At 38.2% G+C, this 24,318-nt stretch overlaps 1 protein-coding gene across 4 annotated transcripts; it reads right to left on the bottom strand.

Moving 5' to 3' along the window:
- Positions 1-7,707: 7,707 nt before the first annotated feature.
- KRT10 (keratin 10) lies at positions 7,708-12,034 on the bottom strand. Of its 4 annotated transcripts, none has more exons than XM_060203536.1 (9): positions 11,371-12,034; positions 10,543-10,625; positions 10,208-10,364; positions 9,897-10,058; positions 9,671-9,796; positions 9,137-9,354; positions 8,648-8,790; positions 8,348-8,581; positions 7,708-8,072 (listed from the first exon to the last, which is right to left on the bottom strand). In XM_060203536.1, the coding sequence occupies exons 1-9, from the start codon at positions 11,995-11,997 to the stop codon at positions 7,966-7,968; spliced, it is 1,857 nt and encodes a 618-aa protein (XP_060059519.1). In that variant the 5' UTR covers positions 11,998-12,034; the 3' UTR covers positions 7,708-7,965. The 4 variants fall into 4 exon arrangements, with proteins under 4 accessions (XP_060059519.1, XP_060059520.1, XP_060059518.1 ...); XM_060203537.1 differs by having other exon boundaries at positions 8,348-8,790; positions 11,371-11,642; positions 11,718-12,033; XM_060203535.1 differs by having other exon boundaries at positions 8,348-8,790.
- Positions 12,035-24,318: the final 12,284 nt, after the last annotated feature.

Genomic DNA, 24,318 nt, shown 5'->3' with positions numbered 1-24,318 from the left:
GACAGAGAGAAATGGAGAGAGAAGGGGAAGACAGAGAGGGAGAGAGAAAGATAGACACCTGCAGACCTGCTTCACAACCTTTGAAGCGACTCCCCTGCAGGTGGGGAGCTGAGGGCTTGAACCAGGATCCTTAGCTGGTCCTTGTGCTTTGTGCCACCTGTGTTCAACCCTCTGTGCTACCGCCCGACTCCCTTATATATATATACCAATATATATTTTAAATTTTATTCTATTGGATAGCAACAGAAAGAAACTGAGGGGGAAAGAGAGGGTAGAAAGGGAAAGAGAACGAGAGATGTCTGTAGCAGTGCTTTACTGCTCTTGAAGCTTGCCCCCTACTCTCCCAAACATGGAGACTAGCGGCTTAAACTTGGATCCTTGTGTATGGTAACCTGTGGATGCAAGTGGCTGAGGCACCGTGTACCTCCTTCATTCCTGACTCAACTGGATTTACTTCTGTGGTGATAAATTGTGTGTTTCAGAGCTTGGATGCTTTGCAAGTCTGCATCTTTTAAAGATCATTAACTATTTCAGGCACTTGAGGTGATGATCTGGTCCTTCCCACTTACTTTCACAAACCTCTTGCTACATATCATTGCACCTTAGGGTTACAGGATTAGGTTAGTCATAATCTTTGCGACACTCTCACCATTATTCCTACTATGTGGAGTTTAGTTTTGCAGCCGTAGAACACCAAGCTAACTTTGTTCTTGACCCTTTGACAGACTATGTTAATTATCACCTACTGTAGCTACTTATTAATGTTCATGCCCATCTTTGGAAGGAACAGCTTATTTTGCCAATACACATTTCTTTGAAGAGGAACAGAATACTGTTTCTTCAGTGCCTACTCTATATGGTGGGCATATTTCTAAAGATTTTATAGGTATTAATTTATTTTATCCTTATGATAATCTCATATGATTTACCTGTAATCCATTCTATATATAACAAATTGAAAGGGTTGGAAGTAAGCTACACAATGCTAACCTGTTTCTTCTCCTGAAGTAAAAGTTAGTATTTTAAAAATATGAAAAATATCTCTATATAGAATATATACAGATACTAGTATGTCCTAATATCTGTACTTGGAAGGAAATCTTGGATATTGAGAAATAAAGTTGAATAAAGTCTTCTTTTTTAATATTTCATTTACTTATTTAATGAGAGTGATACAGAGAAAGAAAGATAGACAGATAGGCGGACAGATGACAGATATGTTCAGCTTTGGTTTATTGTGAAGCTGAGGACTGAACTTTGGACTGCAGAACCTCAGGCATGAAAGTCTTTTGCATAACCATTATGCTGTCTCCTCAGCCAGTCTTAAACTCCCTGGCACTCTGCTCCATGGTTTGGATGGATCGATCCAGAAAGGAATAGGCCTCTCTGGCCTCATCATGTCCTCAGAAAACTTTGCCTATTCAATGTGGAGTGGCAAGAGGAGACAATGGTATGTAGCACTTCTTAATGAGGATGATGGTAATGATAAGTCTGGCTTAATTAATTAGAAAAAGAAGTTATACAAGTTGTAAGTACCAGTACCAGGTATCACTGACTTTGAAATGCAAATGAACCCTTTCCTCAATTCTCACTCTCAAGTTACCACTGATACGGGAAGTACTGGATGGATTTTATGTAGTTAATTTTCTCAAGCTATTTCCCCTATAAAGCTGACTAATACAAATTATTTCTCCACATTCCAGCACATATCAAGTTCCCATGGACATCAAGACCAGGGTATAAAGCATCACAGCCTAAAGCAGCACTATGCAAAATCTTCAGAGAAGCAAGCTTTCACTGTGTGATTCCAGGAGTGTCAAAAATCACCTGTACAGTTGACAGTTTACTTTTCTTTACCTTTTTTCCTTTCCTCCTCTTCCTTCCCCTCTTCCCCCCACCCCCCTCTTCCATCTTTTTTAATGTCTTTGGGACTGAGAAAATATCACAGTGGTTTACACAATAGAATTTTATACCTGAGGCTCTGTAGGTCCTATTCCCAGCACCACCATAATCCAGAGCTGAGCAGTGCTCTGGGACCCTACCTACCTACCTACTCAGCTAGCTACCTAGCTACCTAGCTATCATGTGCATGTGTCCTGCCTACCTATCGTGTGCATGTGTCCTCTTTCAGGTGCAGGCAAAATCTAGTAAAGTCACGGGCCCCTTGAAATATACCTAAAATAGACCTACTAGCTTTTTCCAAAAACGGAGACCCTAATCTTCATCTGCAATATTCTTGCCTTTAGGAGGTTCATGATTAGTTAACAATTTGTTCTGCATTATGCTTGGCAGAATAAGCAAAGAGGTAAAAGGAAAGCTACAGGATGGTCTCACTCATATGTGGAATTTAGAAAACTGAACATAAATACTTAAACAAATAGACACAACACAACCCATATTTAAATTAGAAAATTATAGTGGTTACCTAGGGAGGGCACAGACTTTCAGTGGCAAGGAAGACGTGAAATTCTAGTCCTATCACTATTTAGTTCTATCAATAGTAATACGACATGTTGGGTGGTGGGATAGATTTGAGCTCAAGTTCTCTAACTGACTAGACCATTGCCCTAAGCACAAACACTAGCTTTTACCTAAACATTTAACATCTTAGATTTGCAAAATGATCAAACTCTGACAAGGGGATTAAATTGTTCATGGAGTTCTAAAAATGTACCTGAAAATATAGTTCTGCAAATATCTAAATCAACTATAGCTTTAGGCCAGATAGGTCAAGACCTTTTGACCTTGTAAGTATTTAAAATACAAAGAGGCTAATATACCATTTAAATGGTTCAAAGTATAGTGAAGTCAGTATATTAATATAAATACTAAACTCCCAACTAACCTGGTTATAATAATTATTATCAGCGTTTTAACTCTTTCTAAGACTACAAGAAACCCCTTGCATTCTCTTTAAGACCCTCATTTCTCCTAGTCCTGGTACCTCTAGGACATGCCCATATGTCTTGAAATTTCTTCCCTATGGTTCATTACCGCTATACCAACTTTGTTGACTTCAACCAAATAGCTACTGGTGCTGCCACCCCGTACTGTGGACTGCAACCAGAGATACCAGCCTGAGAAGTCAACCTCGTAACTCTTCAAATCTGGTGAGACCTTCCTTAACACATGGGACTACCTACATCCACATTAGATGGCACGTCATTTAACTAAGTAACAGATACCAGATCAGGTTAGGGTTTAGGGTACTGGATACAGGTGTACATGTATCCATAAACAAGGGCAATTATATAACTCAAAGTCAAAGTGCTCAATAATGGTTGAAGTACCTAAAGAAGGCATCATAAATTCTGTAATTGATTGGACTTAGTACAAATTATCAGGAGAGCCTAGCAGAAAAGCCCAAAGAAGACAGATCCCCCAAACCTAGCTCTGGCTGGGCTTACCAAATGATACTCAATGCCTAAACAACTGAGGGAAAATCTAAGACCATCAGACAAAGAGAGGGCTACAAAAGTTGGATAAGGGCAAAAGACTGGCCCACTTAATAATGGCCTATTTGGTTAATATCACACCACCTGATCATCTGGGGCCCTAGTTAGGGAATCCCTGGATTCCCATACATATATGATGGGCCTAGACCTCTAAAGAGTTCCTCTATCCACTACTACATTATGCTGCTACTGAAATCCTACTGTGGACTGTAACCAGAGATACTGAGCCTGATAATTCAACCTTGCAACTCTTCGAATCTGGTGATACCTTTCCTAACACATATTCCATAAGGAACAACAACTTGTGGGCCCTCCCAGGATCTTGGCTTTACCATAAAGCAATGATGGTAGGGATAGCCCTAGTCTCCGAAGGGAGGCTGGGGGTATCCTGCCCTGCCACTCGAAAAAGACTGGTCCTGAAATGAGTGCAGCCTGCAATGTTCCTTAGATGTGACCATGAGCTATAAGCTCAGACCAATAGGGACTTAGAGGTTACACAGGCTCTGGTGCTAAATATATATAGGCCCTGGAGCAGGTAGATGGAGGTAAACAGTTAATTTTAGGAATATATATATATATATATATATATATATATATATATATATATTTACAAGAATGGGAGCTACTCCTTGCCCTAATTCAATTTTCTAGTACTTTTCTCTACTCTGACACTATTCTCTCAGAAAATATTCTTATCCAACCTCAGGCTAGCTACCAAACTCAAGCAAAACTACCATAGTTGTGTGCCCCCAGAAACATGCTTAAAATGGTTCTCCTAGCTTTCTTCTACCCTAAAATCCCTAATCTTATCTGCTCTAATCCTCCTTTTTGGTTCCTGTTCATTAACCATTTTGTCTCAACTTAGGTCATGCTACCTTCTAGACACCAAGTTACAGATGCTACCATGACTCCATTCCAACTTCTCTGGGCAGATGACCTTACCAATATGGCCTGAACCCTATCATCTCAAGAACTCTGGTCCACTAGGGAAAGATAGAAACAGGCGGGGGTACTGATTGACCTGTCAATGCCTATGATCAGCAGAGAAGCAGCTGCAGAAGCCAGAACTCCTACCTTCTGCTCTCTATAAACAACCTGATCCATACTCCCAGTGGGGGAGAAGTGATAGGATGAAGATAAGAGGGCTCTGAACTCCAGCTCCATCAGCACCCAGAGAGAGAAGTGAAAAGAGAAGGACATATGAAGATAGCTATGATGGCTATCTAAGCTGAATGGATTAGAGGGGAAGAGAGGATTGAATCAGAAAAAGAAGGAGCAACTCTGTATAAATGTGGACAGATAGTTATAGAGAAGATGGTTGGCCCATGTTTACAACTTTAGGGGAACTGTGGTGGACAGCAGTGGAGATAGTGAAGATTCAGAACTCTAGTGGTGGGAATGGTGTGGATTCAAACCCTTATAAAAATGTAATTCTGGGGAGTCGGGCAGTAGCGCAGCGGGTTAAGCACATGTTGATCATGCACAAGGACCGGCGTAAGGATCCCAGTTCGAGCCCAGGCTCCCCATCTGCAGGGGAGTCGCTTCACAGGCTGTGAAGCAGATCTGCAGGTGTCTATCTTTCTCTCCCCCTCTCTGTCTTCCCCTCCTCTCTTCATTTCTCTCTGTCCTATCCAACAATGACACCATCAATAACAACTGCAACAATAAGCAACAAAGGCAACAAAAGGGAATAAATAAATAAAATTTAAAAAGCAAACATGTAATTCTGTACTATAAAAATAAATAAAAAGAGAAAAAAGTAGAAAAAAAAACCACCAAAATAATTTGTTCTGCTTTATATATTAACTTTTTTTCAGCCACCAGGTTCCAGATGATACCATGATGTTAACCTGACTTCTCTGCGCAGATAACCTCACCGTATGTCCTGGAGCCCTGCCTCCCCAGATCATGCCCCACTAGGGAAAGAGAGAAACAGGCTGGGAGTATTGATTGACCTGACAACACCCATGTTCAGTGTGGAAGCAATTACAGAAGCCAGATCTTCCACCTTCTGCACCCCACAATGATCCTGGGTCCACACTCCCAGAAGGATAAAGAATATGGAAGCTATCAAGGCAGGAGATTGGATATGGAGTTATGGGGGTGGGAATTGTGTGCAAATATACCCCTTATCCTATAGTCTTGCCAATATTTCCATTTTTAAAATAAAAATAAAAAATTATTTACAAAACCAGTATCATTAGAAAATCATTTGTTTAAATTGTTTTTATTAAATAATAAATTCATTGTCCAGTAAAGAAAGCAGTCTTTATCAGCTGGAGATATAATTGACATATAGCACTGTGGAAGTTAAGGTATTCATTCTAATGATTTCCACATATATTTATTGGACAATATTATCACAGTACATTTAGCTTACATCCATTAAGAAATTTATTCTTTGTGGATAGGAGGTGGCTTGGTTGGTTGGACACAGAACTTGCATATGTGAGGCACTAAGATTGATCCTTGGTACAGTATACCAGAGTTATGTCCTGGTCTCATTAAACAAATCTTTAAATAAAGATTTTTTCTTATCCAAGATGAAGCAGTTATTTTATGAGAGAGAATTTTATATAATTATTTACAGGGATATTGGAAAATTGAAAAGTTAAGAAGACAGAATCAAATTGATGTCATTCAATCCATTCAGAAACAAAGGTTTAGGTCATCACTCAACCAAAAAAAAAAAAAAAAAAGAGTTCTTGACTAGTGGAAATCCTCAGTTGGAGAAAGTGGAGGAAGACTGGGTAGAAGATACAAAGTTTAATAACAATATAACCATCTTAAACAACCTATTTGTATTTGTGACATTTTCAAGTATTAACAGTGGCTATGAAAACTTTAGTGTTAAGGGAGAATGACCATCTCAGATTATGAACACTACTCTAGGTCCCAGGGGCTTGATTAATATATTTTGTAAATAAGGTACTGTTTTTGAACAGAAGTCAATAACAGAGGTCAATAAAGAACTTTGGTCAGCTTTACTCCTAGGTATTTTATTGATTTTGCTGCAACAGTGAATGAATGGGAGTGATTTCTGGATGTCTTCTTCAGATTTAATGTTTGCATAAAGAAATGCCACTGATTTTTGTACATTGATTTTGTAGCCTGACACCTTACTATATTGCCTAATAACTTCCAGTAGTTTTCTGCTGGATTCTTTAGGTTTTTCTATGTATATTATCATATCATCTGCAAATAGTGAGAGCTTGACTTCTTCCCTTCCAATCTGTATTCCTTTGATTTCTTTCTCTTGCCTGATTGCTATGGCAAGAACTTCCAATACTATGTTGAAGAGTAATGGTGACAGTGGACAGCCCTGTCTAGTCCCTGATCTGAGGGGAAAGGCTTTCAGTTTCTGTCCATTGAGTATGATGTTGACTGTAGGTTTGCTATATATGGACTCCACTATCTTGAGGAATTTCCCATCTATTCCCATTTTTTGTAGGGTTTTGAGCATGAATAGGTGATGGATTTTGTCAAAGGCTTTCTCTGCATCTACTGAGCTAATCATGTGGTTTTTGGCGTTGTAATCCTTATCAAGAACATATGTTTCAGGGTTTTATATTGTGGTATGGTAGAAGTGTGGTCCCTAAGAGGGCCATTTAGTGGATGTAGATATTTCAGCAATTCATCAAGGAACACAAAGTAGTCTTAGGAGAATACAATGACTCCAGCTTGTACTTACTCTGTATATTAATAAAATGCTAGGTATTATAAGTTATGCTTTCAATGGCTGAAGGATATAAATGAGTTGATCCTATAAGTACAAGTCTTTAGTACAGGCCATAGGACAGCGTTAGTGAAGGCAGAGACCTAGAGTCATCCCTTTGGTCAAATTTGGATCACCTTATCTTAGCAGTGTTTTTCCTATTGATCTGATGGACATTAAATTGTTCTGTTGGAGTGGTGTGATTTCAGACTGCTAAGTACTGTACAGCAAATTGACAAGAGTGTGGAGTATTCCAGTTATCTGTATTTTGGGGGATATTATTTGAGGTTCTTCAGGATTTCAGGACAAAATAATCTGAAGTCAGGGAAATACTCTTATCTTCTAGAAAGATTGGGAACGCATGAACTTTTACTCAGTGAGATTACTGACACTAGTTCCGTAAATCCATAAGATTAAATTTGTAATGACAATAAATCATCTTCAGAAATCCTGGATAAACCAATCTTCAAATGTTATAATTTACTAATGTTCAAAGTTTAATACATGATTTAAATAAGGACACTTGACCAAATCATATAGTTTGCAACAGTAAGAAAGTTTATTGAATTTCATTAGTAAATGAGAACAGAAAGTCCTTTTCTATAAAAGAGCACTTTCTGGTAAAATGAAAAGAGGAAATACAGAAACCACAAAACACCTTTTAAGACACCTATTTCAAGGAGTGAACCTATTTCCATAGACCATTAAGACTGAAGTGTGTCACTGGAGGCTTTTCCCATGCATTTCTAGACATAATGGCCTGTGCAGAAGGATGGCTCTTTCTCTTGATGCAGCTTAATAGTAGTGTTTCTTGGTTTCTGATTCAACCATAGAAGAAAGGACTCTACCATCAGGTGACACCTCTTCAATAATTGTCTTGATTACTCTGGTTTTACTAGTATCTACAAATAAACCAAATATGCACAAGTTAGAATACAGACTATACAATTAGAAGGACTTCTAGCTAATCATAAGAAAAATTCTTTAAAAAAACTATATTGTGAAACATAAAAAGTCAATTTTTTTCTTTAAAAATGGCAATGTATAAGCATTTTGAGTGATGCCATCTTTCCTTCAAGAGTACTGTCAAAATGCAAATAGAAGCCTCTTGAAGATTAAAGCTTTAGACAGTTCAAAGCAGAAAGCCATGGGCAAAGTTAAGACTAATTCTGATTACCCCAGTTGGTTTCTGCTGACCTTGGTCCCTTAGATGAGGTCTCTCCAACAGACCCGGAAGAGGAGGACTTGTGGCCTCCGCTGGAGCTTCCGCCTCCGTAGCCGCCAGAACTGCCACCACCGTAGCCTCCGCTGCCGCCGCCGCCTCCGGAACTGCCACCACCGTAGCCTCCTCCGCTGCTGGAACTGCCACCACCGTAGCCTCCTCCGCTGCTGGAACTGCCACCACCGTAGCCTCCTCCGCCACCGGAACTGCCACCACCGTAGCCTCCTCCGCTGCCGGAACTGCCACCACCATAGCCTCCACCACCGGAACTGCCTCCGTGGCCACCGCCGGAACTGCTGCCATGACCGCCTCCAGAACTTCCGCCTCCGTAGCCGCCGCCACTGGAACTGCCCCCATAACCGCCACCTCGACCACCGCCATAGGAGCCACCTCCAGAGCTGCAGGGAGCAATCGTCCCATTTGGTTAATTCATACAGGGAAACAGAGTTGATTCACATATGTAAACTGTTGCTACTTTAGAAAATAAGCAAAACATATTTTTAAAGAAATACATCCTGCTGAGTGTGCATTAAAAAAATCTATTTAAAAAACAGTTTATTGTACACACAAACTTAAAGAGTCATTGTTGAACCAGAGTCATGTAAAATTCAAACTGTGGTTTCCTGCCCCAGTCTCTGTATTTGTCTCTTCCCCCCTCTTCTCCTACCCTAATGCGTTTCCTTGGGATTTGGAATATTGAATAAAGAGCAGTTGGGGTAATTTTTTCTTTTAGATGTAGCTTACCCTCCCTCTCCATCTAGCAGGCTGCGGTACGTTTGAATTTCATTCTCCAGTCGGATCTTAATATCCAGAAGTTGTTGATACTCAGTATTCTGGCACTCGGTTTCAGCTCTAATCTGTTGCAGTTGTTCTTCAAGAGAGGTGATCTGGGACTGAATTTGTGAGAGCTGCACACAGTAGCGACCTTCTGTTTCTGCCAAGGAGGATTCCAGAGATTGTTTCTGCAAAGACACAATACATTTTGGCTTACCTTCTATGTTCAGTTGAATACAGTGAAGCTTCTTTACCAATTTGAAAAGATATTATTTTGAAGAATAAAAAAGAATGGAACCTGTTTTGTGTTGATCGCAGCAATTCACTTTCAGTATTTTAAAGCAATGCCAGTAATACTTTTCTCTAATTCACAAAACCCTCAACTTTACTTCTACTTTCTTACTCCAACTCTACATTTTCTCTTGTGTTACATATTCCTACTTGAGAGCATGAAGCTTTATATGATAAAATTGAAGTCATTTCACAAGAAAGTTATTAACTTACCAGAGCTAGTTGGGACTGTAGTTCGATTTCCAGACCTTGAACAGTGCGTCTCAATTCAGTAATCTCAGACTTATGGCTGGACATTTGTTCAATGTTATTATCGATTTCTGTAGTCAGTTCCTTGCTCTAGAATGTTTATATTAAAAAAATGGGGAAAGATGAGGAAAATCAAATGATAACCAGACCTCCATGGGCCTTCTTCTCACTATGAAGGAAGAAAAGTTACCTTTTCATTGAACCAAGCTTCAGCATCTTTGCGATTTTTTTCAGCAAGCTGTTCATACTGACTTCTCATGTTATTCAGAAGTTGAGTGAGATCAACACCTGGAGCAGCATTCATTTCCACATTCACATCACCAGTGGACACATTTTGAAGGTCTTTCATTTCCTGTTTGAGAAATAGAGGCATTTAAGACTACTCTTTGACTACAGTGAACTCTTTTTTTTTTTTCTTTTTTCTGGGGCTGAGGGGCAGTGAGATGGGGCAGGTGATAGTGGTGGAGTCAGGTGGAATGGTAGTATAGCCCTTCATATTACCTCTTCATGATTCTTCTTCAGGTAGGCCAGCTCTTCAGTAAGGCTCTCAATCTGCATCTCTAAGTCAGCCTTAGTCAAGGTCAGCTCATCCAGCACCCTGCGTAGGCCATTGATGTCGGCATCCACACTCTGGCGCAGGGCTACCTCATTCTCATACCTGCAACACACATAATATAAATAATGGGATATAATCTACCTAAAGAAATATACCTGGGAATAATCTACTTAATAAGCAAATAGGGTTGATTTTATATTGGTAAATGCTATTGTGGGCATCCAACATCATTGTTAAAACAGCTCATGTGACAGAATTGAGTAACATTCACTTAGCTTACTTCAGCCTGAAGTCATCAGCTGCCAGCCTGGCATTGTCAATCTGAAGCAGGATATTAGCATTGTCAGTTGTAAGATTGAGGATCTGGAGAGAGAAGCAAAGAAGTTAGACACTGATATCACCTTTTTTGATGGTATATATGAATTACATTTTTTGGCTCCTTTACAAAAATCTTAGAAATTTTATTTTCTCTTAAATGTGAAATATTGCACACTTACTCATACATTTCAGTTGGAGTCATTTGTTCTCTTGAAGATTTTATACTCTTGAATTTCTATGTTACCCCTTTCTAAAAACTAACTATAATCATATAGATTTTTTTTATGGCTTACACCTATATTTGGCTTAACATGTTAAAAATATAAACTCTAAATGAATGTATATTTCTTGGAACTGGCACACAGTAGGTACAAGTCACAAATTCTCTAAAGAGGAACAACATTCTCCTTCCATTTTGTAAAGCTTGTGTTTCTTACAATGTAGATCTTATTTTTGCTATTTTGAATATTTTGTTTGTATTCATTTAATAATTCTTTCACTTCCAATATTGGTAAGTGATCTAGTGTATCTTAACTATTATACATATCATCATATACTAATTAAAACCTAAAAGTTTACAAGTAGCTCGTCTTCTTACAGTACAAACAACACACATATTGGATGAAGATCACAGTGACCATTCCCTCACAAATATCAAATATCTTTGATGAGATAGGATTGTTTTTGGAAGCAAGAAAAAAGAAAATGCTGAGCAGCTACATTGTATTTAAGATTAACAGCCAAATTACAGAGATAAAAGTTAGAGCTGGATTTTCAAATTACCCCTTACCTGATTTTTAAGATCCTCGATGGTTTTGTAGTATTTGCTATAGTCACGAGGCTCTCTCTGGCTTGTATTGCCATGCTTTTCATACCACTCCTTGATTTTGCCCTCTAGTTCATAGTTTGATTCTTCCAGAGACCGAACTTTGTCCATGTAGGAAGCCAAGCGGTCATTCAGATTTTGCATGGTTACCTTTTCATTTCCAGAAAGAAGACCGCCATCTCCTCCATATCCACCACCACCAAAGCCTCCAAAGCTACCTCCTCCAAAGCTGCCACCTCCAAAGCTGCCCCCTCCAAAGCTGCCCCCTCCAAAGCTGCCCCCTCCAAAGCTGCCTCCTCCAAAGCTGCCACCTCCAAAGCCACCGCCTCCATAGCCACCGCCACAGCTACTTCCGTAGCCTCCGCCAAAACCTCCCATTCCTCCATAGCCACCTGATGAGCCACCCCCAAAGTAGCCACCACTAGAGCTCCCACGACTGAAAGAACCACCACTGCATCCTCCTGAGCTAAATCCTCCACCAAGAGAGCCTTTGCTGCTTGAAATCCTGAGGGCTGATCCTCCTCCTCCTCCACCTCCTCCTCCACTCCGGGAGGAAGAGTATTGCCTGCTTGAGCTGAATCTAACAGACATGGTGCTGTTTAGCCCAGGGAGTGCCTGTGACCAAGGACAGTGACAAGCCCTTATATACTGAGAAGGTGTGTCCCGCATGCATTACAGTTTGCTTACTTGTATGGTTTTCATTTTGCCAATTTAGCACCTTTTACTTGTGATTGCATAAATTAAGTTCAGCAATAACCAAACCCAATATGAACAGTTCTGAATTTTCCCAAAGAACAATCAGGATTTTTGCTATGTTGAAATTGAAAATGGGTGTGGTTCAGATGAGCATGTTTCAATGTACTTTCCAATCTTTCGAAGAGCTTTGAGCAACTGTTAAAATACAGTATCTTTTTATCACTGATCTTTGCTATACAAAATCATTGTAGAGTTTAGAAAAAGTATTTACAAGTTAAAAAATAAGATTTTTGAATGAATGCTTAAGTCAATTGCAACTCTTCAGGAATCATGATATTACCTAGAAAATCCTAACAACAAAAAAAACATGATAAACAATTTAGTTGCCATTCAAAGTTGCCATGTACAAAAAGTTAAAGCCGTAAAGACACAATTTAGGAAATAATATGTGTTTATCAGGGATACTTTAATTTATCTGGAGAATGAAATTATCCTGATACTTTGCCTAGGAAATTGGAAGCAAGTAACTTTCTATTTATATTTATAATATTTTTTAAGAATTAAAATAAGAATATAATATTTCTAAGAATTTTACATTTAATGATTTTTTAAAGTTCAGAATATCTAATATCTTGAAACTATCCTGGATTTTTTTCCACTTTAAAATTTTTAATGCAGGGGGCCAGGTGGTGGCACACCTGGTTGAGCATATATGCTACAGTGCACAAAGACCTGGCTTCATGCCCCCGGTCCCCACATGCAGGAAGAAGCTTCACTAGTGGTGAACCAGGTCTACAAGTCACTATCTATGTATCTCCTGCTACCTCTTAATTTCTGGCTGTCTCTATCCAATAAATTAAAGATAAAAAATTTAAAATTTATAATGCAGAAATATGTATCAAGATATAAAGAACTAACCTCCAATATTTTTCACACTAGCTTTGATTGAAAGGGGGGAAATCTTGGTATGTTATAATTATGAGTAAAATATTTACTGCACTGCCTGCCTGGGAAATGGTATAGTAAATAAAGGTTGGGCTCTCAGGCATGTAGTCCCAAGTTTGATACTCTCTATCCCTAACTCTGTCTCTGTACATTTCCCTCTCTCTTCCTCCCCCCTCTGTCTCATAAATATATAAATAAGTATTAATTTTTTCCTCACAAGAATAGAAAATCTATGGGTTCAAACCTGTCCCCACTTGCAAGGGGGGGTGGTGGCTTAACTTCTTGGGTGGAAAAGCAGTGCTGTTGGTTTCTCTTTTTCTCCCCATCTCCCCTTCCCCCTTTATTTCTGTCTCCATATAATATATAATGCTGAAATAAAATATTAAAAAGAAGACAAACCCAGATTAATGAATTATACTTGCCCCACAAATTAAGAACTAGACTGTAAACATATATTTCTAGCTATATTCTGTTTTCAGGAAAAGTTTATTGAATGTACTGTGTGTAGAATTGGCATAACATTAAGCAAATTTTAAATATTATCTTTATTTATTTATTGGATAGATAAAGTCAGAAATCAAGAGGGAAGGTGGTGATACAGAGGAACACCTATAGCAATGCTTCACCAGTTGCAGTTGGGAGCAGGGGGCTTGAACCCATGTTCTTGTACATTGCAATGTGTGCTTAACCAAGTGCACCAACACTGGGTCCTGGCGTAACATTTTATCTAGAAAATGAGCTGGAACCTTAGTATTTTGCATAATATTATATCTGGGATAAGCTACGGCATTACTGTTGTTAAAAATCAATTCACATTTGTGCACACGTATTTTGCAATCACGTAGCTTATTTGTGATACTGTGATTCTCTGAAACAAACTGAGATAGGGATGGTGGTTATTATCTCTATAAAATAAGATGTTGCAGCTGAGAGAAGTTATGATTTAGTCTAAAGATATCAAATAGGTGGCTGAACTGAGATTATAAACTTGGTCTTTTGACACTAGACTTCTAGTCTCTTTCCTACCATAGTAATGTCTATACATTTTTCCTGCCCTGGTGGGCCTTCTCTAATAGACCTGGTTACTTCTGTTTCATACCATAAATCTTTCCACATGAAAAAGCCAAACAAAAAGTCCTGGGAAGCGTGAAAATATTGAGAGAGTAGGATATTTGGCACACATTCGTTTATTACTAATTGCTTATTCAAATTAAAATAGCTGCTCTTTCCAGTTTATAAAAACTATGGAAAGGGAATGTGGTTGGGCACATTAATGTAAAGTTGCTTGTTGGAGTCCAGGTTGCTACCCAACAGTCTGAAGCTTCTCCAACTTGTTAGTACTTGCAAGTGGGGCAGTAGATAAAAGAGAAAAACGAAACCTAACCATGGGAATTGATTTTTTATGATGATAACATGCAGCAAAATAAAGCTGTGATAAATAAGAATAGAAAAAAAATATTCAAATTCAGAAGGGATGTTGGAGCCTTGGTATTAATGATAAAAACTTGAAAATAAAACATTTGAACACAAGACAGGTTTTGTAATTATCACAAAGTTTGGATCTTGATTTTACCGGTTTTGCCTTAGTATTAACCCTTAATTTTTCTCCTGGTGGGAAAAGATTTTTTAGAAATCTAGTTTTAGTAAATTAATAGTATGAAGAGATCTATTAAATTCATCAATAATTCAAAGGATATGTGAAATCTTTCTATGAAAATACATGGGAATGAATAAATACATGTATAAATAATTTTCTGATAGTAACATGTAAGCCTCATTTAATGTTATAATCAAGAATTTTTATTAACTTGTATGTCATAGAACGTTATATGTTCTTATTTGTACTGTCACTTTTGAAATTAGCCTTTGGCACAAGTGAAATTTCAGAACTGGCATGCCATTATTCTGCAGCTTCAATATGTGAAAACTTATCACTGTCAGTTCTTGTTTTGGTATTATTGTTTGCCATTATACACTGTAGCTGAAATGTCATTGTTCTTCATTTTTATGTGTCTCAACGTAGGGCACATTGGTAAGTGTTTGGAAAATGGAAAAGTGAATGAGATTCTATTTTGTTATTATCCCAGTTTATCTCATTCTTGGGATTTGGCTCTATCCTATTTATTCTTCTGCTTAAAGTCAACTTCTACTTTGAAGTTAAAATCTTATTTTTTAAGTCTCTTTTTAAGTAATTCACATGCAATACATACATTAAGCAGTTACAGAAACAAATCTGGAAATGCAGGCTGTGTCTTAAGATAGCAGGGTTGATGAAATAAATGTTTAGAATTTTCTTTTATCCTGCAATTTTTTAGTTGGACGTTTACCCCCCCCCCTTTTTTTTTCCTTGAGTATTCTGTGATTTTTGTGCAAAGTACTGAATGTGCTTTTGTGATTGCCACATATGGACTCAACAACAAGCAGAGAATTTTATAATTATTTCTCAAATAACTGAGTAGTTAGGACAACAAAGATAGTGATAAGACCTAAGTCTCCTCATAAGCAAACTTAAGTTCAGATCTCTGAAAACTATGGACAGCCCCACATCTTTTTGCACATCTTTTTGGTTAAATACCTGGAACTACACTGTTATGGAAGCCACAAATATAGCAACTGGAAGGTTCTCTAGTGTAGTGTAATAGAATTGTTAAGTGGTTAAAAAATTTTTTTAAAATTAAAAAAAAATTTAAAAAATTAAAATTAAAAAATTAAAATTAAAAAATTGTTTTATTTAAATGTTTTTAAATATTTATTTATTTATTTTCTCTTTTATTGCCCTTGTTGTTTAAAATTGTTGTGGTTACTGATGTCATTGTTGGATAGGACAGAAAGAAATGGAGAGGGGAGGGGAAGACAGAGAGGGGGAGAGAAAGATAGACACCTGCAGACCTGCTTCACCATTTGTGAAGCGATCCCCTGAAGGTGGGGAGCCAGGAGCTCAAACCAGGATCCTTACATCAGTCCTTGCTCTTTGCGCCACGTGCGCTTAACCCATTGTGCCGCTGCCTGACTCCCCTTAAGTCAGATTTTTATTTTGAACATTTTATTTATTTTTTGGCTTTTATTATAACTTACATTTTTAAAATAAAATTCTTTATTGGGGATTAATGGTTTACAGTCAACAGTAGAATACGATAGTTTGTACATGCATAACATTTTCCAGTTTTCTACATAACAATACAGCCCCCACTACGTCCTCTTCTGCCATCATGTTCCAGGACCTGAACCCCTCTCCCCAGAGTCTTTTATTTTGGTGCAATGCACCAATCCAGTTCAAGTTCTGCTTAGTATTTTCCCTTCTGATCTTGTTTTTCAACTTCTTTCTATGAGCAAAATCATCCCATTATTCATCCTTCTGTTTTTGACTTATCTCACTTAACATGATTCTTTCAAGCTCCAATCAAGATGGGATAAAGAAGGTGAATTCATCATTTTTAATAGCTGAGTAGTATTTCATTATTTATACCACAAGTTACTCAGCCTCTGTTGTTAGACACTTGGGTTGCTTCCAGGTTTTGGAGATTACAAATTGTGCTGCTATGAACATAGGTACACACAAATCTTTTTGGATGGTTGTGTTGGGTTCTTTAGGATATATCCCCAGGAAAGGAATTGCAGAGTCATAGGGAAGGTCCACTTCTAGCCTTCTGAGAGTTCTTCAGACTGTTCTCCACATGGGATTGTAACAATTGACATTCCTACCAGCAGTGCAGGAGGGTTCTTTTGTCCCAACAGCCTCTCCAACATTTGTTGCTGCTACATTTTCTGATGTATAACATTCTCCCAGGAGTGAAGTGGTATCTCATTGTTGTCTTATTTGCATTTTTCTAAGTCAGAACTTTAAGGTTACCATCCAGTTCCAACAGTTACAGAATGGCTTTATCTCAGTTTTGTTTACCCTATGGAGTTGAGGTGGGAACAGTGCTTGGTACATAAAGAAGAAATTTTTGTTTGCTGTTATTACTATGCCTATGATCTATTTCTCAGGACCTAACTCACAATAGGCCATGTTGTTTGAGTTATATTTGCTTTAATTTTTAACTTCATTCTTGTCTTCACCTCCTATATTACCAATTTGATCACTTTTTCTTTTGTCACTTTTGTTCTATTTGTTTCTTTCCATCTAGTTCCATTGCAACTGCCCTTAATCCAGGCATTCACCACTTCCCTCAGGAATTACATCATCAGCTTTTGAAGTAGTTTTCTTGACTCAGTACTATCACTTAAGATCTGTTCTGTTCACTGCTGCAAGATTAATATCCTTGAAAAAGTACTGTCATCACTTTATCAACATATTGAAGCACCTAAAGTTTCTCTTGTGGATGAATTGATTTTTTAATAACCTAGTCCTAATCTGCCCATAACCTCACCCCAATCTCTAGTCCCTGAGGTATGTAAGGAAGGTAAGTGGAAGGTGGATAGCATTCACTTTATAAAGTATTTATATAAACTTGGGCCAGATATAGTCTTTCTGTGTCTTTGACTTTTCTATACAATATGGAAATGATAATAATAAATATTAAAATACATGTACTGATAGTTATAATTCATGGTCCAATGAAAAATATGTTAGCATTTTCTTTAAAGACCTTTTAATTATAAACAAAGCTTTCTCCTCCTCCTCCTCCTCCTCCTCTTCCTTCTCCTTCTTCTCCTTCTGCTTCCTTTTTTTTTTTTTTTTTAATATGCAGCATTTAGGGAAGGAAATAAATTTAGGACCTTATGCATGCATGGTACTAATGAGTGATTTCCCTGACTGAACATTTTAACTCTACCAACTTGTGGTGAAGGGAAAGTGGCAGTAGGAAGAAGACAGGCTGAAAAGAAAATAGAGAAAAGTATTGCTCTACCATCTATGGGGTTCCCTTTGGTGCTGTTCATGTTGCTTCCACATGGTACTGGGATTTGAACCTAGATTTCATGTAAGGTGAAACTTTTTTTTTTTTTTTAATATTTATTTTATTTATTTATTCCCTTTTCTTGCCCTTGTTGTTTATTGTTGTAGTTATTATTGTTGTCGTCGTTGTTGGATAGGACAGAGAGAAATGGAGAGAGGAGGGGAAGACAGAGAGGAGGAGAGAAAGATAGACACCTGCAGACCTGCTTCACCGCCTGTGAAGCAACTCCCCTGCAGGTGGGGAGCCGGGGTTCCAACCGGGATCCTCATGCCGGTCCTTGTGCTTTGCGCCACCTGCGCTTAACCCGCTGTGCTACAGCCCGACTTCCGAAACTTCTATTTATGGAGTTATCTCCTGGCCCCAGTACTTTAATTTTAGTCACTATATTTCATCCCATTTTAAGATATTATTTTTGACATTTTATTTATTTATTTTAATGAGAGATACAGAGAGAGGGAAAAAAGACCAGAACACTGCTCAGCTCTGGCTTATAGTGGTGCTGGGGAATGAACCTGGGACCTTGAAGGCATGAAAGTCTTTTTGCATAACTATTATGCTGTCTCCCTAGCCCATCCATTTAAAGATCTTCCTTTGTTCTTCTTGGCTTAGAATATCTTCCAATTTGCTATTTATTCAAATTGTTCTACCTTAACTCCAGGTTGCTATCTCTTCACTAGATTTCCCACCAATGGTATAGTCGTGTCTGTCTCTTTTGATTTTCTATGAATATAACCAAAAAATATTTGAATGCTATACTATATTATTATTGTTTTCAATGAAACAAAACATTGAAATTCCTCTAGAGAAGGGATGGTGCCTTATATTCTTGCTACACCTGGTAGGTGCTTATTATTTTCTCAATTTTTTCCATGTCATCTTAATGCCTTTTACCATTTTTTTACCACTACTTTTTTCTCTAAACTCTTCTCCTTTATGGTTTGGCAATAACATAAGCTCAAAATGTAGATAAGGGATAATTGAAGACAACCAAGTTAACTTTGTTGTAAAGAAAATTATAATATTGAATATGTTTAGATGTGAGACTATTATGAAAGGATTATAAGGAATTCAGTATTCTGCACAGAAATTTTAAGATGTCTTGAAATAACAGAAAGATGTAATACATACAATATGAAGATAGACTGTATCATGAAAACATTTTGTCACTTGCTTGACTTTTTTTTTAAGATATAGACTGAGGAAGAGAGGGAGAGATATCACATATGACTGTCCAGTTTTCACAACACTATTTACTGGAGGGTATTCTTTTTTCCATTTATACGGTCTTGGAATCTTGTGATAGATACAATGCTCATGTATGTGTGGGCTTATTTGTAGGCTCCCTTCTCTATTCCATTTGTCTTCTTGTGTGTGTGTTAATTTTTTTTTATTATCTTTAGCTATTTATTGGATAGAGATTGCCAGAAATCCAGAGGAAAGAAGGAGACAGAGAAAAAGAGACACAGAAACATACCTGCAGACCTACTTCATCACTCATGAAACTTTCCCCCTGCAGGTGGGGACTGGGGCCTTGAATCCAGGTCCTTGTGCATGGCAATATGTGTGCTCAAATAGATGTGCCACCAAAGTGTGTGTGTGTGTTAATTATGAATACGATACTGTTTGCTATTATTGGTTCATTGTATAATTTGATGTCAGGAAGTACAATACTTCATTCTTAATTCTTTTCCTCCAGAATTGCTCTGGCTATTCATGATGTTTTATGCTTCCATGCACATTTTAGAATTGTTTGTTCTATTTCCTTGACTAATGCCATTGGGGTATTGATAGGAATTACATTGAATCTTTATTCTTCTATTCACTGCCTTAAGTTTTCATTGTACAATGGTTTTAAAACTTTTTTCTCTAAAATTTATTTATAAAATAAAAAAACATATCAACAAGATTATAGGATAAGAGGGGCACAATTCCACACAATTCCCACCACCAGAGTTCTGTATTCCAACCCTTGAAAGCTTTTCTATTCTTTGTCTCTCTGGGAGCATGGACCCAGGATCATTATGGGGTATAGAAAGGTGGAAGGTCTGGCTTCTGAAATTGCTTCTCTGCTGAACATGGGCATTGGCAGGTTGGTTCATACACCCAGCCTACTTCTATCTTTCCCTAGTGGGGCAGGGCTCTGAAGAGGTGGGGCTCCAGAGTCTGTTGGTGATGTCATCTACTTGGGGAAGTCAGGTTGAAATTGTGGTAGCATCTTCATCTTGGTGTCTGAAAAAAACATTAAGATATAAAGAAGAACAAATTGTTTAACAATCAGGAACCTAAAGGCAAGAATATAAGAGATGAGACTTGGGATCTCCATTTTGGAAAAAGTTAGTAGGTCTATTTTAGGTACATTCCAAGGGGCCCAGGACTTTACTAATTTTTGCCTGAGCCTGACAGCTAACATGCAGGTGGGCCAAAGGTATTATCTGGGGAGATGGTGTCAGGGTTGGAAATAGGACTAGAAAGCTGTATCAGGGAAGAGAGCAGCTCCCAAATGTGGGAAAAGTAAATATTGTTAACTGTAAAACCCATTGATTTTATCTGGTGCCTATATTCTGTGCAGTAGCGTGTATAACATCTGCATCTTTGTGGGACTATGTTAAAGCTTGGTAGAGCTTAGGGAAGCTCTCCTATCCTTGGATGGAGATCTGGAAAGACACCTCACTTGTTAGCCTCTCTCCTTAGAGAAGAGCTAAGAGGGAAAAGTCTCCCAGACTCAGTTTCTCCTTGTTAGTCTCCCAAGCTCACAGAAAGCCTACAGGCCTCTCACCCTTAGTTTCTCCCTGCTAGCAGCAGGCTACATGGTTGCCTGCTTTAGGGTTCACTCAAAGTTCACACATCCACTTAACCTTTTGATCATAAGGGAGAACACACTCTATCATACACCCCTAACACCAGACAGTGAAAATCTTAAAAGAGCACCAAAATCTTATTTCCTTGTGCTTTTTGATGTCTATGATTTACATCAGTCTTTTGTTTTTCTTTTCTCTACCTCACCTTACTGGTTTAACCCCTATGCTTCTCTCAAATGCCTTTGGATAATTAGCCTGCCTGCATCATGGAGAATAATTGTCTTGACCTTTATGTATCACATCAATTCTTGTCATACCAGCCGCCTATCATAGGGACAAGCTGACCTTTAAGAAACCTGTAATTTCTGACATATTTGAAAAATGTTCTTTGTTTAACTCTCTATATAAACCTGTACCTATTCCCAAATAAAACGAGTGTTTGTACCACAATACTCCCTGATGCCTCCTTTCTGAATCATGCAGTCACTAGAACTGGTGAGGGAGGATCGGAGACTTGCCCCCATCTGGATCCCCTCCATGGGAGTGACAGCACATCTCTGTAAGTCTGAATTCACATTCTGTGATCATAGCTAAGAGCACTCTAGGCTGTACCCATTTCCAGACCCATCTTCCTTGAGTGGTAGAGGATTTTGGTCCAACCTCCCTTCAGAGAATGGGACAGTCCCTACCATTGTTGATCCACATTGAGGGAAAGGTCCTGTAGGGGCCCATAAAGGGGCCAATTTTGTTGTTCCTGATGAAGATAACCAGTGACACTGGAGAGAGGGATCACTTTGAAGTCTAGCCCCATCATGTCTGTGTGGGGATCTCAGGATTCCCTGACTAGGGCCCCAGGAGTTGAGGTGGCCTGTTAGTAATCAAAGGAGCCATCATTAAAGAATGCCAGTCTCTTGCCCTTGCCCAGCTTTTGTAGTCCTTACTTTGTTTGACAAGGTTAGCTTTGGGATGATATAGGGAAGTGAAATAGGAAGTAGGTGAGGATTATCTAAGTCTAAGTAAAAACTACTTGGTTAAGTACTTTATGTTCTTTTGTAGGTCTTTGTACTTGCTTGCTGTACTTATTAGGTCACTGCAAACTATTGTATACTTTTGCTTTAAGGTATGTATATTTCCCTAGCTTATGGATACATGTGCACATGTGCTCTGTCTCTTGGGCCCTGGTCCACTTCCAGGTGCTGGGACTTTGTTAGGAAGTGCACTGCCTAAAATGGAGTTAAGGAGTCCTATGAGCTAAGAACTGTCTCACCAGAGTACTGGAGGTGAAGAGTTGACATCACAGGCCTGTCGTCTGTGGACACAATATGGAATGAAACATGTCGAGGTGGTACTGGCTGCATTGATTAGGCTGAGATCAATAGATGCAGTGGGTATGGGTCAAGAGAAGATTGCTGAAAAACAAGCCCCATTGCTGAGGTTCCAGGACTGAGAGAAATATGGGTTTTATAGAAAATGGGGAATGTTTCTGGTGTCTTAGGGTTTAAGAAAGCAATAGGTAGTTATTATTATAACTAAGTTATTTGGAAAATTGGTTGACTTTGAAAGTCTCCTTGTTAGGATTTTCTGTATCATATAAGACCTCACCATGATTTATGTCATTTAATGCCAGTTAAATATAGCCATAGCTGATATAGTGACACAGCCAGTTATTTCAGGTCTCTCTGTTATAAGATTATAGGTGATTTAATATTTCAAAGAAAAAGTCATTATTAGAAATGTATTAACAATTTAAGCCCACTGTTAAAATTCAATCAAGTTACCAATTTGAAACCTTAAGTGCTTAGATTAAAGGAATATATACTCAGAATTGGAGTCTATGCATCAAAAAGTTTGAGACAATCTATTTTCCCCCTCTCATATTGATTAAACAGTGATTTATAAGACTATAAGTTAGTAGGACTGTATATTAGCACCATTCCAACCACCAAAGGTCTGTGTCCCTACCCCCAATAGTGAAATTGAAAATCTACCCTCACCTTCCACCCAGAGTTTTTTACTTTGATGCAATACTCCAAACTCAGTCAAATTCTGATATTCATTTCCCTTTCTGTTCTTCTTTCTCAACTTTTGTTTAAGAGTGGGATCATCCCATACTCATCTTTGTTTTTCTAACTTATCTCACTTAACATAATTCCTTCTAGCTCCACCAAAGATGGATCAGAGAAGGGGGTGGGTTGGATATTCTTAATAGCTGAGTAGTATTCCATGGTGTACATATACCACAACTTTCTCAGTCATTCGTCTGTTGTTGGGCAACTGGGTTGCTTCCAAGTTTTGGTTATTATGAATTGTGCTGCTATGAAAATAGGTGTACACATATCTTTTTGGATGGGTGTGACTGAGTCTTTAGGATATATTCCTAGGAGAAGTATTACTGGGTCATATGGAAGGTCCATTTCTAGCCTTGTGAGGGTTCTGCAGACTGCTCTCCACAGAGGTTAGACCAATTTACATTCCCACCAGCAGTGCAGGAGGGTTCCTTTGTCTTCACAACCTCTCCAGCATTTGTTGCTGCAGTCATTTTTGATGTATGACATTCTCACAGGGGTGAGGTCGTATCTCATTGTTGTCTTTATTTGCATTTCTCTGATAATCAGTGACTTGGAGCAATTTTTCATATGTTGTTAGCCTTCTGGATCTCTTCTGTAGTGAATATTCTGTTCATATCCTCTGTTCAATTTTGAATGAGGTCATTTGCTTTTTTTGTTGCTAAGTTTGGTGAGCCCTTTATATGTTTTGATTATTAGCCTCTTGTCTGAAATATGGCATGCAAACATCTTCCATCCTGTGAGGGTTCTCTTTGTTTGGGTGATGGCTTCTTTTGCTGTGCAGAAGATTTTCGATTTTGTGTAGTCCCATTAATTTGTTTTTGATTTAGTCTTCCTTGCAGTTGGGTTTGTGTCATCAAAGAGCTATTGAGGTTTAGATGGGAAAGTGTTCTGCCAATATTTTACTCTAAATGTTTGATAGTTTCTGGTCTAACATCCAGGTCCTTGATCTATTTGGAGTTGAGTTTTGTTTCTGGTGAGATAATGTGGTTCTGTTTCATTCTGCTGCATGTTTTAACCCAGTTTTCCCAGCACAATTTGTTAAAGAGACTCTCCTTCCTCCATTTAATAATTCTGGGCTGTTTATCAAAGATTAGATGTTCAAAGGTGTGGGGGTGGTTTTAAAATTTAAATAAATCAATATTTCTCTCTTACTCTTGTTCTCTCTCTCTCTTTTAACATATGTGTGGTTGGATCTGGCCTATGGTGGTGCCAGGGATTAAACCTGAGACCTCTGAGCCTCAAACATGAAACTCTGTTGTATAAACCACTGTGCTATTTCCTTGGTCCCCTCATTTAAAGTCTTTTACCTCCGTCATTCAATGTACTTCAAAGTATTTGACATTTTTTGATGAAGTTCAAATTAAAAATTCTCATCAAATCCTGACAGTGATTGCATAAAGTTGTTTTTATTTTGTCTGAAAAATTAAGTAGCTTTCCCAAAATTATATGATAAAGAAATGCAGTTGGTTATCTGAGAGAGTAGAGGAAAAAAGAAAGACACTCAGA

The sequence above is a fragment of the Erinaceus europaeus genome, chromosome 12 (assembly GCF_950295315.1).
Source record: "Erinaceus europaeus chromosome 12, mEriEur2.1, whole genome shotgun sequence".
Lineage (NCBI taxonomy): Eukaryota > Metazoa > Chordata > Mammalia > Eulipotyphla > Erinaceidae > Erinaceus > Erinaceus europaeus.
This window is presented reverse-complemented; position numbering and strand designations above follow the sequence as displayed.

What these genes read in the sequence shown, in the direction of transcription:
- KRT10 (XM_060203535.1), bottom strand. Translation starts at nt 11,997, where the DNA reads ATGTCTGTTAGATTCAGCTCAAGCAGGCAATACTCTTCCTCCCGGAGT. An exon ending in GCTGATGACTTCAGGCTGAA is followed by an intron (nt 10,365 to 10,542) that starts GTAAGCTAAGTG and finishes TGTGTGTTGCAG; the next exon opens with GTATGAGAATGAGGTAGCCC. An exon ending in TGAAGAAGAATCATGAAGAG is followed by an intron (nt 10,059 to 10,207) that starts GTAATATGAAGG and finishes TTTCTCAAACAG; the next exon opens with GAAATGAAAGACCTTCAAAA.